We start from the raw sequence: 16,655 nt of genomic DNA, 5'->3' as shown, positions 1-16,655 counted from the left end.
CAACACCTTGATTTTGGACTTCCAGCTCCAGAACCATAACACATTTCTGTCCTAATGTATTTCTGTTTTGATGCAGGATAATATATATCCTGCATCCCAAGGATAAATACAAAGAACTTTCATTATTATATCAATTCTATCTCTTTGCAATCTTCCAACATCCCCTGTGAAGTAGGTATTTTGTACCATTTTAAGCACTAGGAAACTGAAGCAAAATGAAGCAACTAGTAGTAAGTGGTATTTACACATGCCTGACTCTAAGTCCTGTGCTCTTCACCTTTTAATCCCTGAGTAGAAAATTTCACATCAGTATAAATCGGTGGTTCTCAAAAGAAGTCGATTTGGCTCCAACCCCAGGGGAGGTATTTGGTAATGTTTGGAAACACTTTTTATTGTCACAACTGTGGTGGGGATGCTGTGGTAGGGGGGACCAGGGTGCTACTGATATCCAGCGGGTGGAAGCCAGGGGTGCTGCCAAACATCTTGCAATGCACAGGACAGTCCCTTACAACAAAGAATTATCCAGCCCAAAATGTTAATAGTGCTGAGGTTGAGAAACCTTAGTATAAACAAAATATTCCTCAACATGCTTCTTACAGCAGCATCAACAGCCCATTCTAGTTTTTCCTGAAATCAACATTTACAGTCAATGAAAATACTTTAAGCCATAACAAGATGTTACTTTGGTTCGAATATCTGTGCCTCCCTAAAATTCTTATGTTGATATACATTTTATTAGCCAGAAGCCCAAATCTCACCATTATGTTGAAATCTTAATACCCAACGTGATAGCACTCAGATGTGGGGCCCCTTTGGGAAGTGATCAAGTCAGGAGGACTCCACTCTCATGAATAGCATTAATGGCCTTATGAAAGAGGCTACAGGAAGCTCCCTTTCCTCCTTTCTGTCATGTGAGAATACAGCAAGAGGCGCCATCTTTGAAATAGAAGGTAAGCTCTCACCAGACACCAAATCTGCCAGTGCCTTGATCTTTGACTTCCCAACCTCATATCTGTGTATATATACACACATTGGGCAATGTATCTGAAAAATGTTTGAGTTTATACTGTAAATTCTGAAATGATCACAGAATGTTGGAGGCTTCAACCCCAAATATTATATACTGTTATATAAGCACACAGGAATGGGGAGATAATGGCCTGTATGCTTGAGATGTTTTCAATGATGTATTAATATGATTGTTGCAATCTTTATTTTTTCTGTTTAGAGGATACACGGGAGGGGGGAAGGAAACCATGACACAGCAAGCAGGGAGGAATAAAATATTAAAGCTTTAGTGGACATTGTATAAAAGGCACAATAAAGCCACACCATGAGGCAGAGAACTGCTTTCTTGATTTTATTTCAAAAGTACACGAGGTCACAAAACTAGAGCAAGTTGTTTTTCTTAACAAATTTTGTTCTTACAAATTTCAAAATCTGCACCATTGGATATATAAGCCCGAAATTGTACATACAAAATCTGAAACTGACACTGTCAATTCTATACTTTGCACACGTGAAGTGTCAAAATATTTTTCTCAGTAGTACAAGTGTATTTATCACTAAAACTCACAATTAGGGAAAAGAATAAGTGAATCAATGAATTGTGGTTCTCTTAAAACTTGTGTCATTAAATAAGTTAGCAGAAAGCACAAAGTTCTGTTGTGATGGAGCTTTTAGTCTCGATGACTAAAATCAAACCCCACTGATATGCACTATATTCTTAAATTATAAGATAAATTATAAAAGTTAACCTTCATGAATAAGAGGCTGGAGTTATCTGCTATAAGGTAAATGATCAGCCTTCCCTAAAGATAAATAAACTGAACCACAATTCACAAATGTGTTTATTATTCTTCCCTGCTTCTATAACATTTATAAAAGGAATTTGTGCTCAGTTGTGGTCTATTTTAGTGTTAAAATAGGTAAATGAGTAAGAAATCCTATTGCAGAACATGATGCCTTTATTGCTGGAATATCCAAAGGCATTCAAAACATTAAAACTTGCCCAGAACATTTACACTACTAAACACAGGAATGTTATAAAGATATATGTACATATATATAATATATATAATGTCACAAGCCACTAAGAAGTTAAAATTGTGCCAACATTTTCTACAAACTACTCTTTACGTGACACATCAAAGCATTAACCACATAAAATATGAACTTTTTCTGTTCACACTGGAATAAGGCATCTGAAAGCCCTAAACACTGCTGAAGTGAAAATTAGAAGAAAAAACTCTTAACATTCACATAACATCAAATGTACATGCTGCACACACACAAAAGACACTGAGAATATTTTTAAGAAGCCACACATCACAGAATTTGATAGTCAACTTCATGCAATGAGTTCCTTTTATATTTAATCAAAAGGTTTACTTGCCCCTTTACTCGTTCCAAATTTCCAAGATTAACTCTTAAATTTGAAAAAGTATCTTTTTAATAAAAATCAGGTATCTCTTTATATCCATGATCTATATGGATAGTGATTTGGATTTTTTCAATCAAACTCTCCCTAAGATACACTCAGGCTGTGTTTCCATTTTAGAACGTCCATGGCAGATAGCTCAAATAAAAAAGAAGCAGTTTGTCTAGAATAATTGGTTACTGTCATGAATAACAGACATTTTTGGGGGTGGGGGAGTGAGAGGCTCTCTCATAAGGGAATCATATTAGTTAAGATTGCCAGTAAGAAAAAGAATAGCTGTAAACTACTCCATATTCAAAGTACAGAACTGGCTGGATGCTGCGGCTCACACCGGTAATCCCAGCAATTTGGGAGGCCGAGGCAGGAGGATCTTTTGAGCCCAGCAGTTTGAGACCAGCTTGAGCAACATAGTGAAACCCCATCTCTTTTTTAAAAAAAAAGTACAGAACTATATATTCTACAGTATCATTTCTCTTCAAATTATCTTCTGTAACCTAAAGAGATGGATGGTATCAAGTCTCTCAGTTATAAAGTAGAATCAAATGGCTTTGCTGTTAAGATGCAGTACTGGGCCGGGCGCGGTGGCTCACGCCTGTAATCCCAGCACTTTGGGAGGCTGAGGTGGGCTGATCATGAGGTCAGGAGATCGAGACCATCCTGGCTAACATGGTGAAACCCCGTCTCTACTAAAAAATACAAAAAAATTTAGCCGGGCGTAGTGGCGGGCGCCTGTAGTCCCAGCTACTAGGGAGGCTGAGGCAGGAGAATGGCGTGAACCCGGGAGGCGGAGCTTGCATTGAGCTGAGATCGCGCCACTGCACTCCAGCCTGAGCGACAGAACGAGACTCCGTCTTACAAAAAAAAAAAAAAAAAAAAAAAAAAAAAAAAAAAAGATGCAGTACTGTCCTTGACTGATCTAACTGAAACGCTTTAGTTATTTTTTGTTCAACTACTTGATTACCAATAGTAATTTGGGAGCAAATATTTGATCTCTGGTTCAACTAAATTATCAGTGAGAACTACTTGAAAATCTATTGGTACTATTTGGCTGACAGAATTTTACAGTGAGACATGAGCCTTTAAAACAATGTCCTCTAAAATATGAAGTATATGGGAAAAAAAGTCTTGCTCCTCATGTGTTATTAAAAAAAAAAGGAAGCAAAGTCTTATACGTGTCCACTTTCTAGGATAACTTCTACTTAGATCAATAGGATAATATTCATTGTATGAAAGTCAGGAATAGGAAGAACCAAAACTTTATTATTAATGTTCTGTTTATTTACTTATTTTTATAATATTTTATAAATAAACTTTATTCATATAAAACAGGCCAAACATCTGACATTCAAAAATGGCTACTGTTATAAAACCAGAAACATAGTCAGAGTGTTGGGAATATTGAAATTTCTAAATCTTTATGAATAACACAATTGCTTAAGTTATATCCACAAAGAACAGAAAAGAGGCAAGCTTGAAAATGTGAGGGTAGAAAGGTATCACAGTGATGTGTTTTTAGAAACAGTACCTTCACCTCTAAGCACCTTTCAGGTAGGTGATAGCTAGCTCATAGGCACCAGAAATTCATAACAGAAATTAAATTACCCAAAAGGCACAGATGAAAATGTTAACACAAGTATAAAAGTAATTTTATGTAAGGTTAAAACCTATTTTTAAAATGCTTCCAAATATGTAAAACTATACACAAATCCATTACACATTCAGCTTAAGTTTACCATTAAAAAGTGTACACACAATACTCTAACTGTAAATACATGCCACCGTTTATAATGTAGCATTTACCACCACAGCACCCAAAGATATTAACAGAAACCAACTCCCTACTAAAATCTAGGGAAAGGTTTTAGAGCTAGTGAAATAATTTATTGCAGACCATATTTATTATAAAGAAACTGTTGGCTCATTCTACTATATCCACACTCCCTCACAATCTTCAGGGAAATACAATAAATCCACTTTCTTCTCCTAAAATGATATTTAGCACATTTGGCAAGGAGGAGTAGTCCCTTTACTCCTTTTTCTTATCTTTTTTTCTTTTTCTTTTTTTTTTTTTTTTTTTTTAAGAATAAATCACTTTCACAAAACTAAGACTCAAACTTTTTCGAAGCTCAGCTTGATTTGCTGGAACTACACAGAGACATGTTTGATCACACAACAGCAACTGTACATCCTCCCAAGTCTGGAACACAGAATTGATGGAGGACACTTACTTGCTTAAAATGAATTTGATTATTCTGCATTTATGATAAAAATATCATCCAGGGATTATATTCAAGAGGGTAAATTTAGGATTACATGTTTCTAGAATGTATAATATGTAACACCATCCAAAAACAACAACAACATAAAGCACTGAAACCGAAGAACCACTTAAAATTTAGAATAAATTAGGAAATTTCAGTCTATAATTGTCAAACAATAAATGAGTTATAATATTTTTCTAATAAGAAAAATATCACCTGGGAACTATGAGATACTACCTCCTTGATCTGGCTGGCCACCATTTTGAAGACCACCACGGATCTCAAGGCATGAGACCACTCACCAACAAAATCTATCCCTGCTACTGCACCTAGTATCATCTCAATATGTGGCCGACAGCAAATGTTCTAACTTAATCTGATAGATGCTCCTTCAGCATATAAAAGAGCTTGCTAAGTCCCTATTACCTGTAGCAGTCTATCAACTAAATATTTAAGAAGTCATTTCATAGACAAGGTTTATGAATGACTTTGAAGTAAAATTAGTAATTTCTAAACCACTGTAGTGTTTTCTGTGTTTTTAGAGATATTCCAAACACGCAGTTTTCAAAGGAGCTGTAAAAACAAGTACAAACATACATGTGTAATTTTGTCATGGATACTTCTGTACTAATTTGGGGGAGACTGGTGGGCCATAAATAAATGAGATACACATCCTAAAAATAATGGTAAAAATTATCAAGTACCACTTTCAGACGGTTATTCAAGTATCAACTTGGTATGCAAGTAAGTTCACCAATTTCTTCACCTATGATTTCATATTCAAAGTGCTACATCTTACTTAGGTACTGATAAATTTAGAAATCTTTATAATCAACCTCTTAAAGAAAATCTAGCTTTTTCAGATGGTAAACTTGTCTTTACTAACTTTAATGCCTGTAATTATTTCGATATAACCAAACAAAAATTTTTAAAAATATATTCCGTACAGTTCCTGATTAACTTATTTTTTGATATACTTTGAGGCTAGTAACAAAATTTAGACCAGAATAGGTTTTCATATATCAAACAAAGGAAAGGAACACAGAGAGCACAGATGAGACGTATGGAGGCTCTATACTATAGACCCATCCTTGCTCTGTGCTGGAATCATCACAGGAATCGCGCCCATTCGACTTAGATTAGGGGCAGCTACCTTAGCAGGTGGGAGAGTCGGACTCTGAGGAGTGCGTTCAAAGTCTTCACTTGGTACTTGGTTATACTGAGTCTTGGAATATCCTTCCATGTTGGAAGGAGACATGGATCCCAGGGATGAATGATTACTGCCAATGTAGCTTCTGGCAGTGGACGTACGGCTCTTTGGAGGCGGCACATCTTCCCTGGAAAGCAAAGTCCCCAATACATGTCAAGAGAATAAGTTTCTAAAAACCTACAATTATGCAAGCTATGAATCATGGATAAGGTACCTGTATTTAGGTACCAAACATATAAAAATGTGTGTGTGCCACAAAAAAGCAAAAAGCAAAAAGTACAAGCCATAACGTCATAAATTGTGTATCTGTCTCCAATCTGTCATTTTGATTAAAGAGTTATAACTTCACACTTAATGAAATATAGTATTTACACAAATGTAGATGATTCTAGAATGTTGTCTTACAAAACACAAATCTCAAATAGTTTCATATTCTAGTATCACTGGTCAAGATAATCTAGTTAAAGCCATGTAACACTTTATAGTTGAGAAAACATTAACACCTAATATATTTCTATCTTAATCACACCTGTAATCCCAGCACTTTGGGAAGCTGAGGTGGGCAGATCACCTGAGGTCAGGAGTTCAAGACCAGCCTGGCCAATATGGCAAAACCCCATCTCTACTAAAAATAAAAAAATTAGCCAGGCTTGGTGGCAGGTGCTTGTAATCCCAGCTACTCGGGAGGCTGAGGCAGGAGAATCGCTTGAACCCAAGAGGCGGAAGTTGCAGTGAGCCAAGATCGCACCACGGCACTCCAGCCTGGGCGCCAGAGTGAGACTCTGTCTCAAAAAAAAAGAAATAAATAATAAATTTTAAATTTTTTTTAAAAAGGAAAAGAAAAAATTATTTTTATATTAAAGTTATCTAAAACCTTAGCTGAAAACACTACAGATTTAAGTTTGCTGGGAATTTAGGCATAAGAATTTTCATACCAAACAGACAGAGAGCTCAATGGGCTCTCCACATCCAAGGGTTCCACATCTGTGAAGCCAACAAACCACGTATAGAAAATTTTGTTTTAATATTTTTAAAATACCTAACATGTACAGCTTTTTTCTTGTCATTATTCCCTAAACAATACATTATAACAATTATTTACATAGTATTTACATTATATTAGGTATTATAAGTAATCTAGAGATGATTCGAAGTATACAGAAGAATGTGTGCAGCTTATATACATTGTATCTTTTTCTTTTTCCTTTTTTTTTTTTAATAGAGACATCTTGCTCAGGTTGGTGTCTTGAACTCCTGGGCTCAAATGATCCTCCCATCTCCGCCTCCCAAAGTGCTCGGATTACAGGCGTGAGTCACTGTGCCTGGCCGCCATTTTATATCAGGGACTTCAGCATCCTTGGATTTTGGTATCTGCAGGAGGTCCTCCACGGATACCGAAGAATAACTCTATCTGAGTTATCTTTGGTGCATTTAAAAAATACAGCCATACTCATTTCATTGTGCCTTGCTTTTATTACACTTCATAGATACTTACTGCATTTTTTTTTTTTTACACAAATTGAAGGTTTGTGGTAACCCTGTGTCAAGCAAATGTACCAGTACCTTTTTTTTTTTTTTTTTTTTTTTGAGACAGAGTCTTGCTCTGTCACCCAGGCTGGAGTTCGGTGGCGCAATCTCATCTCACTGCAAGCTCCGCCTCCCGGGTTCACGACATTCTCTTGCCTCAGCCTCCCCAGCAGCTGGGACTACAGGCGCCCGCCACCGCGCCCAGCTAATTTTTTGTATTTTTAGTAGAGACGGAGTTTCACTGTGGTCTCGATCTCCTGACCTCGTGATCCGCCCGCCTCGGCCTCCCAAAGTGCTGGGATTACAAGCGTGAGCCACCGTGCCCGGCCCATGCACTCCATAATTTGAACTGAGTTCTGCTGTGCCCGGCCACCAGTACCATTTTTCCAACAGCATGTGCTCACTTCATGTCTGTGTTGCATTTTGGAAATTCTCACAACGGTTCAAACTTTCTCATAATCATACCTGTTAGGGCGATCTGTGATCAGTGATCTTTGATGTTACTATTTTAATTGTTTTGGGGCACCATGAACGATGCCCATAAGAGACAGCAAACTTAATAAATGTTGTGTGTGTTCTGGCCATCCCCCCAACGTCCTCCCCATCTCTCACCCCTCCCTCAGGCCTCCCTATTTCCTGAGACACAATAATATTGAAATTAGGCCACTTAATAACCCTACAATGACCTCTAAGTGTTCAAGTAAAAGCAATAGTTATCATGGCTCTACTTTTTAAAAAATTATTTTATTTATTTTGAGACAGTCTCGATCTGTCAACCAGGCTAGGGTGCAGTGGTGCGATCCTATCTCACTGCAAGCTCAAACTCCTGGAGTCAAGCAATCATCAGCAAGGCTCTCTTTAAATCAAAACCCAGAAATAATTAACCTTAGTGAGGACGGCATGTTGAAAACCAAGACTGGTTGAAAGCTAGTATCTTGCACCCAACAGCCAAACCAAATTGTAAATGCAAAGCAAAAGTTCTTAAAGTAAAGTCAAAGTGTTACTCCAGTGAACACGTGAACGATAAGAAAGTGAAGCAGTCTTATTGCTGATATGGAGAAAGTTTAGTGGTCTGGATAGAGGATCAAAATAGTCACAACATTGCCTTACACCAAAGCCCAATCCAGAGCAAGGCCCTAACTCTATTCAATTCTATCAAGGCTGAGAGAGCTAAGGCAGCTGCAGAAAAAAGTTGGAAGCTAACAGAGGCTGGTTAATGAGTTTAGGGAAAAAGGTCATTTCCATAACATAAAAATACAAAGTGAAGCAACAAAGTGCTGATGAAGAAGCTACAGAAAGTTATCCAGAAGATCTAGTTAAAAGATTGTTGATGAAGGTAACTACACTAAGTAACAGACTTTCAATAGAGACAAAACAGACTTCTACTTGAAGAAGACACCATCTAGGCCTTTAATGGCTAAAGATGTCAGTGTCTGGCTTCAAAGCTTTAAAGGACAGGTTGACATCTTGGCAGGAGCTAATGCAGTCCAGGAGTTCGAGACCGGCCTTGTCAACATGGTGAAACCCCATCTCTACAAAAAATCCAAGAATTAGTCAGGTGTGGTGGCTCATGCCTGTAGTCCCAGCTACTCGGGAAGCTGAGGTGAGCGGATCACTTGAACCCAGGGGGCAGAGGTTGCAGTGGGCCATAATTGCACCACTCCACTCCAGCCTGGGCAACAGAGAGCGAGACCTTGTCTCAGAAAACAAACAACAAAAAAACCCAACAACCGAAGAAAGAAATTGCCATAGCCACTGCAACCTTCAGCAACTACCATCCTGATCAGCCACCAGTCACCAACAGTGAGGCAAGACCTTCCACCAGCAGAGAGATTAAGACTCACTGAAGGCTCAGATAATCACGAGCATTTTTTAGCAATAAAGTATTTTTTTAATTAGGGTATCTACACTGTTTTTTAACACATAATGCTACTGTACATTTTAGACTACAATATAGTATAAACATAACCTTTTATGCACTGGAAAAACAAAAAAATTAATGTGATTTATCGCAGTGGTCCAGAACCAAACCCACAATAACTCTGAAGTGTGCCTGTACAAGTGTCCTGACCCCACCCTAGACCTGCCAAATGTCAATTTCTAGGGTGTGAAGTCATGTGTTATTACTTTCTAAAATTCTATTATCTAATATGCACACTTCTCGTTAAGACCTACTGATTTAGAATATTTAAGGAAAATGAAAATTAAACTACCAATTGTTCTACAAACTTCCAGATTACTTGATACAATCAGGTCAGTTTTTTTTTTTCAAACCTCAATATCCACTTCATCCCTACCACTGCAGGCGGGGATTCTTCTCAAGAAGCAGGCAGTCTTGAGATAATCATTTTGCAGTGGTTCTTAAAATGGGGTACGAGAAAGCTGGGGAGCGGGGTGCAATGAATGGTGGTTGGAGCTCTGCACTTGCAGTTAAAAGTAAATGCTTTCACATGTATTGAGAAGAAGGGGGCCAAAGCTTTCAACCATTCTCCTAAGAAAGATGCTTCGGGTGGTTAATAAAAGAACTAATGCTTTAGAGACATGACGTATATTTGGTATACATCAGTCAACTCCTGTCTCACTTAATTACCTGATATCGTGGTGAACTTCCTTTTCATATTTTTCTTCTCTGCGCTTTTTACGACAGCAAAAGATGATAAGACCAATGAGCGCTAGAGCAAGCAAAGTTCCTATAATGGCTCCTGCAATTAGTCCAGCTTTATTTGAAGCTAAAATAAGAATAGTAAAAAAAAAAAAAATATATATATATATATATATATACACGTATAGATATTGAAGGTTGGCTATACATTTTTAGATTGATTTCATCACATGTATTAACTTTAAGAGACAAATTATTTAGTCTTTTTGATCTGGGGGAAAAATTCATAAAAAGAACTGTCTTCTGAACTGTATAATCTATTTCATGCATTAAAATGATAAAACCTGTCTGAAAGATTTTAATATTCAAAGCTATCTCGGTTAACATATAAGAATGTTCTAAGCTACTCATAATAGCTAAATATGGTACAAGGGTTGATTTGACAACTCTTACCTTCTTAATATATCATTGCAATTACGAAGTTTTTTTAATAAAATATATTTTTCTAGAAAAGCTAATAATCAAACCACAGTGTTCTGATCAAAGTCAGTGTCCCTTTGCCCTTAACACACACTTGCTGACTGAACTAAAGGAGGTGGTATAAAGATAACAGAAACAAAACCACCAACAGAAAGAAGATACTTACGAGGGACAACGTTTAGACGCAACAGGCACTGATCAGAGCCCACTCTGTTTCTGACCGTACAGCTGTATGTCCCAGAGTACTCAGAAGAGGCATTTTTTACAGATATAACAGATGAAGTCATTTCTATGGAAGGAGGAAAAAGAAAACAAACTCATTTTTATAGTATGTATTGTTATCAGGTGTTAGTAAACGTAGCCCTCTCCAAATTTAGCAATCCAGTTAAAAGCAAGACAGACCAAGGCTGGATGCAAGCAAACTGGCACTGAGCCACACAGATGTTTCCAGAATCCAATCATGCTTCCAGTTCACAGTATCAAGGTGAAAGTAACCATGATCCCCTGCACCACAGAGCCTCAGCTGGAGCAGGGGGGTTGGTTCACTGTGTAGCTGCTGCAAACCCATTTTGGGGCACATCAAAGACTATAAACGCTACCGCATTCCACAAAGGATCTTTCATGCAGCAGGAAAACATACAAAACCTACTTTATTCCCCCCTAGATGGAAGAAACATACAAAAGGAAGTCAGAAGAGGACTCCCAGATTGGTCTCTTAGTTTGAAAAAAAGAGAGGCAGAGAGAAAACCTACTAAAGACCAGGATGCAGTGGATGGCGGGGTGGAGCCTGGTCATCAGTTTGAACTAAGAAGTCAATTATAACAAATAGGTGAGCAGATTTGGCCAATTTGTAACTTTCTAGTTAGTGTCACACGGGTTTTCTTTTAATTTATACACACACCATGGGTAAATTACTATATTTTCAATCTAAGCAAAACACTAAAGATCCAACTTTTATTATACTTTAGCCACTATCTAAGTTATAATCATGAACATGTCTCATCAATTAAAAAAAAAATTGGCCAGGCACAATGGCTCACACCTATACTTTGGGAGGCTGAGGTGGGTGGACAGCTTGAGCCCAGGAGTTTGAGACCAGTGTGGGCAACATGCAGAAACTCCATCTCTACAAAAAATACAAAAATTAGCAGGGTGTGGTGACACATGCCTGTAGTCTCAGCTACCCGGGAGGCTGAAGTGGGAGGCTCACTTGAGCCTGGGAGGTGAAGACTGCAGGGAGCCGAGATCCTACCACTGCACGCCCAGCCTGGGTGACAGAGCGAGACCCCTTGTCTCGGAAAAAAGACAAAAAAAAAAACAACAAAAAAAATACCAAAGTAACTAATATCCTAAAAAAATGAAATCATAGAATAGCTCTTCATTTATAATAGATGACACTAAATTGATATTATAAAACACTGAATAATTCCCATGGAAATCCTGATTATTCTATGTAGAAAAGGGAAACAAAGCATTTGGGAATCTACAATATATAAGCAGGCTGGGCACATGCCCGGACTCATGTCTGTAATCCCAGCACTTTGGGAGGCCAAGTAAAGAGGACTCCTCGAGCCCAGGAGTTTGAGACCAGCACAGGCAACGCAGGGAGATGCTGTCTCCACAAATTTTTTTTTTAAAATTAGCAGGGTGTGATGGCATGCACCTGTAGTTCCAGCTACTTGGGAGGCTGAGGTGGGAGGATGACTTGAGCCTAGGAGGTCGAAGCTTCAGTGAGCTGTGATTGCAGTGAGCCTGGGTGACAGAGCAAGGCCCTATCTCAAATCACACACACACACACCCCTACTAGATCTTAGTCCAAATCAATGGCATGTGGTACAAATACTATGATCAGCAGTACCTGCTAACCATGAAGTGGGCATTTTCTGTGAGTCAGACAATTTTTGCCACTCATACTGTAATGGAAGTGAACCTTCTTTTGGTTCACATTTTAGTTTAAAGTCGCTTCCAATTTCTTCTGATCCATCAACGTAACATCGTGCACCTGAAGGCTTAACTGAAAAAGAAAACAAATTATAAATTTACACAAGAGAATGGAACTTACTTTTATGAATACAGCATTGTACACAACCACTGACTCATTATCAGTTGGTTCTCGGTGCAGAATTCACAAAAGAATGAAAGACCACAGTAAGTGATCAACATCAGTTTATTCAGCTTTATCTGACACAAAACAGCAAAGAATAAGCTCAGACAAGCAGCCACTGCATTAGTAGATATGGCAATATCTCAGGCATAGCTCGGTGCCTGTCCATTTCATGGGGCACACCTGAAAAAAAGCAAGAATAATGCACTTGCTTTTTTCAGCAAGACCACTTGAGAGGGAAGGAAGCTCCCCCTTCCATTCCTTAGCTATTCTTCCCCATGCTTGACATGTAGCCCTCTGGCAGTATGTACCAAGTCACATCCCTCTAGGTGCCATAACCCTGACAATCAGGCAGTTTATCATCAACAATACTAACAACACTCAGTGTAGCAAGGAACAACTAGCATTCTGCATTTACATCAACTCAAATCCATCCAAAGAGCAGGCTACAAAAAAGAAAACCTGGGCTAGGCATAGTGTAATCTCAGCACTTTGGGAGGCCAAGGCAGTGGGGGGATCACTTGAGGTCAGGGGTTTGAGACCAGCCTGGGTAACACAGCGAGACTCTTGTCATTATAAAAACTTCGAAAAATTAGCTGGGTGTGGTGATGTGTGCCTGCGGTCATAGCTACTTGGGAGGCTGGGGTAGGAGGATGGCTTGAGACCAGGATTTTGAGGCTGCAGTGAAGCTTTGATCATGTCACTGCATTCCAGCCTAAGTGACAGAACCAGACCCTGAATCAAAAAGATATTCACAGCCTGGAAATTCATGCGTAAAAAAGAATATTTAATTAAAAAAAAAAAAAAAGGAAATCTGAGGTTATATTCCAGGTGTTTCTGGGTAACTGTTTAGAACAGCTACTAATAACTCCATTACCTGCGACTCACCCCAATCCTGGATTAACACCTTGGCATTGCATACTGTTCTGCTGAACTTTAATAAGGTATAATATTCACACAATAAAGTTAACATGTTAATCACGTGGGCTGATTACTTTTAACAAATGTGTCTATATCCATTAAGCACCACTCCAACCCTCTCCCAAGAAAGTTCCCTCATGCTGGTTACAATAGATGTGACTCCAAAACCCTGGACCCAGGAAGCCACTGATCAGATTTCTACCACTGTAGATTAGCTCTTTTTCTGGAATCACATGAATAGAATACTACAGTATGTATTTTTTTTGTCTTCTTTTATTCAGCATTAACATTTCTGAGATTGAGCCATGTTATTGTATATACAGTTATTTTAGTATTTCAATGGACTGTAACCCAAGTTTGCTTTTCCAGTCACCTGTTAATGAATACTGTGTTTCCAGTTTGGGGGCTACTGTCAAAGCCTAGTTAGCCAAACTGACAAGGGGCAAGTGTGTAGTCTATCAAAATCAGATTGACCAGTGAGGACGGCATTACGAGGAACCACGGAATGCCACTGGACAAGAGCAGGGATGCTGAAGGACTCTCAGGAAATTGTAAGGAAGTAGCCATCAGCTCTCAATCAGCTGTTTCTGAGATTAGGAAAAATGGGGATTAAACAGGAAGTGGGAGCTGTGAGGAGGTGGGGCCATTTAGTAATTGAGTATTCCAGTAAAGGATGGGTAGAGAAATGTGGGTCTGGGGGCAACATTAGAGAAGACAGCAATAGTCTATGCTTTACTACTGCTCTATAACCTTGGGAAAGACAATGTTTTCTATAAACTCTGTGGCTGACTTTAATCTGTATCTGTCCTTCTGGCTGACACACGTCAAGACTGATTTTTTCTTTTTTAGTTTAAGCTGATTTTCATTTTTTCAATCGTGAATGGGTTTTTATTCTTTCACTACTATGAATAAAGGTAAATGCATTTTTGTTTTGCAGTATTATGAACAGTGCTGCTTGAACACTCATGTGAACACTGGCATATGCTTTCCTTTGTCTTAGTAATTGCTGGATCATATGGTGACTGTACATACTTTAACAATGTAAGGAATTGTCAAATTGTTTCCCAAAACTGGCTCAACACGATTTATCATATTCAGTGGGGTATCTTCAACTAAGGTTATCAACCATGACCTTACTCCTTCTTAGTAACTCCTTAACAAATTTAATTGTATTCCCCTTCATCTGCTCCTACTTACATTTTTAAAATAAGGGTCAACACATATTTAACTGCACTGTTGATTTTTCCAAGCAAATCTGTTTATTTTTCAATCTGACCAGGTGCTCTGGAGAGTACATCAATTGGACTTTTAAATAAGTTTTGCAAATTATTTCATCCTGGGAGTCTTCAATGAAATGAGCCTTGTTCTCTTCCATTTCTTCAAACTACCAATAAATCCTTTATTAGAATAAATTACTAGCAAATAAATAACTGATGCAATGCTTTGTGCATCAAACATCTATGGGTAATATGGTATTCTAACTCTAACACTCATCCTTTCTATATCCATTTTCTCCCATATAACCAGCAATCAAAACATATCTAATAACGGATAGCTATTTAAAATTGCTGCTAGGAAATTCAGGGCCTCACTACAACCTGGCCACAATAAAACAAGATTCTACCAACACAGGTTTCTGAATGACACTTTGGAGCAGCCCACCTGCTTTCCACTGGGAAGAGAAAGTACAAGTCTTTTACATGCCAACATCCAACCATTATACTACGAGGAAGATTAATTCTTAACCCACGGTACTCTGCTGGAACAGACGAAAGCCACAAAAAGAGCACGAATAAAGTCTTGTCTCCTAAATGTTTCTTTGGTCTGGGCTTCCCACATACTGGCTGCTGTTCTCAGAACATCTGCCTCCATGATCACTAACACAAACAATAGTCCTTCTCAGATAAGGGTATGTGACCATCAAGTTGTAGTTGGACACGGTATCCCACCAATTTAGTAATGCTCTGCTCCATACATGTATTACTTCATCATCTTTCCCTGCTAGTGGCTACACCAGTCTACTGGAAATACTCTCTAAATCCCTACATGGGACAGGGGATACTTTTATCATGACGTCATCCTTCCAAGAAATATAATTTCTTATTGGTTCAAAAATACCCTGACTCCAGGCAAAATCTATAAATAGATGCTAAAATCAATAGGCAAAAGTTAAATAAACAACATATCTGCATAGTCTCAAAGTAGCTCCCCCAAGACATTTTTTAATTATAAAGGGAAAAATAATAACTCTAGAGTGGAGAAGCCCATCAGATAAAACTTAAACCAAGTGATCACGATTAACAATAAGACATGACATCATGTGCCCCCGGACGTGACTGGAGGAGATTAAGGAGATATAAATGCAATGTGGATTCTAGAATGCAATCCTAGTACAAAAACGACATTACTGGAAAACAGTAAAATTCAAATTGGGTCTGTAATTTAGTTAATAGTATTGTATCAATGTTAATTTCTTGGTTTTGATAATTATAACATGATTTTGTAAGATGTTAACATTAGGGGAAATTAGATGATGGGTCCACTCTCAGAAACTTCCTCATATTTTTGCAACTTTTCTATAAAACTAAAAATTACTGTAAAATAAAAAGTAGTGAGGGGCCGTGCCCAGTATCAATGGTTTGCAAATCCCTTAGGACCTTTAAGGCCAGTGATGACTGAGCCCACTTGCTGTTGCCACTGTGATCTGGTGGCATGGTGCAGTGGGAGTATACCATATATGTCCAGGAATTGTTAACTGTGCATGTTCTGCTCTTCAAAACAACTCTGTCCTTTATACCAAAAGGTTTCAATAAACAGGCCCTTCCAGAGCTCCAGGGGAAGGTGCCCGTGATATAAGGCCACAACGGTAACCTTCTATCAATTCTCTTTGTTAACATTTCCCACTTCCGCTTCTTTACTGAGCTGCATCCACACGAGCTTGTGCTGTGTCTGAAAGAGCAAGGCAGGCATGGCAATGGAGCAAGCTACAGCAACATGCTGCCCCTCACATCCAGACGACTATCAATCATCTCTCTGGGTTAGTGGCCACATAACACACAAGCTCAATGAATGCATTGCCATTACCCTGTGAATGCCATGATGGCAACTAC

General features: G+C 38.4%; 1 protein-coding gene across 2 annotated transcripts in view; it reads right to left on the bottom strand.

Moving 5' to 3' along the window:
* The window catches only part of CXADR (CXADR Ig-like cell adhesion molecule), a 78,203-nt gene that overhangs the window by 18,496 nt on the left and 43,052 nt on the right, over nucleotides 1-16,655 (bottom strand). Inside the window, exons 4-7 of one of the 2 annotated variants that reach the window (XM_003263786.4) lie at nucleotides 12,379-12,534; nucleotides 10,687-10,809; nucleotides 10,029-10,167; nucleotides 5,855-6,038 (exon numbers count right to left, since the gene is read on the bottom strand). In XM_003263786.4, the coding sequence (XP_003263834.2) occupies nucleotides 5,855-6,038; nucleotides 10,029-10,167; nucleotides 10,687-10,809; nucleotides 12,379-12,534 (602 nt within the window). Of the gene's footprint in view, nucleotides 1-3,700; nucleotides 6,039-10,028; nucleotides 10,168-10,686; nucleotides 10,810-12,378; nucleotides 12,535-16,655 lie in introns of those variants that run through there. The other variant, XM_012501902.2, reaches the window with a different exon arrangement.

Source organism: Nomascus leucogenys, chromosome 25 (genome assembly GCF_006542625.1).
Source record: "Nomascus leucogenys isolate Asia chromosome 25, Asia_NLE_v1, whole genome shotgun sequence".
NCBI lineage: Eukaryota > Metazoa > Chordata > Mammalia > Primates > Hylobatidae > Nomascus > Nomascus leucogenys.
This window is presented reverse-complemented; position numbering and strand designations above follow the sequence as displayed.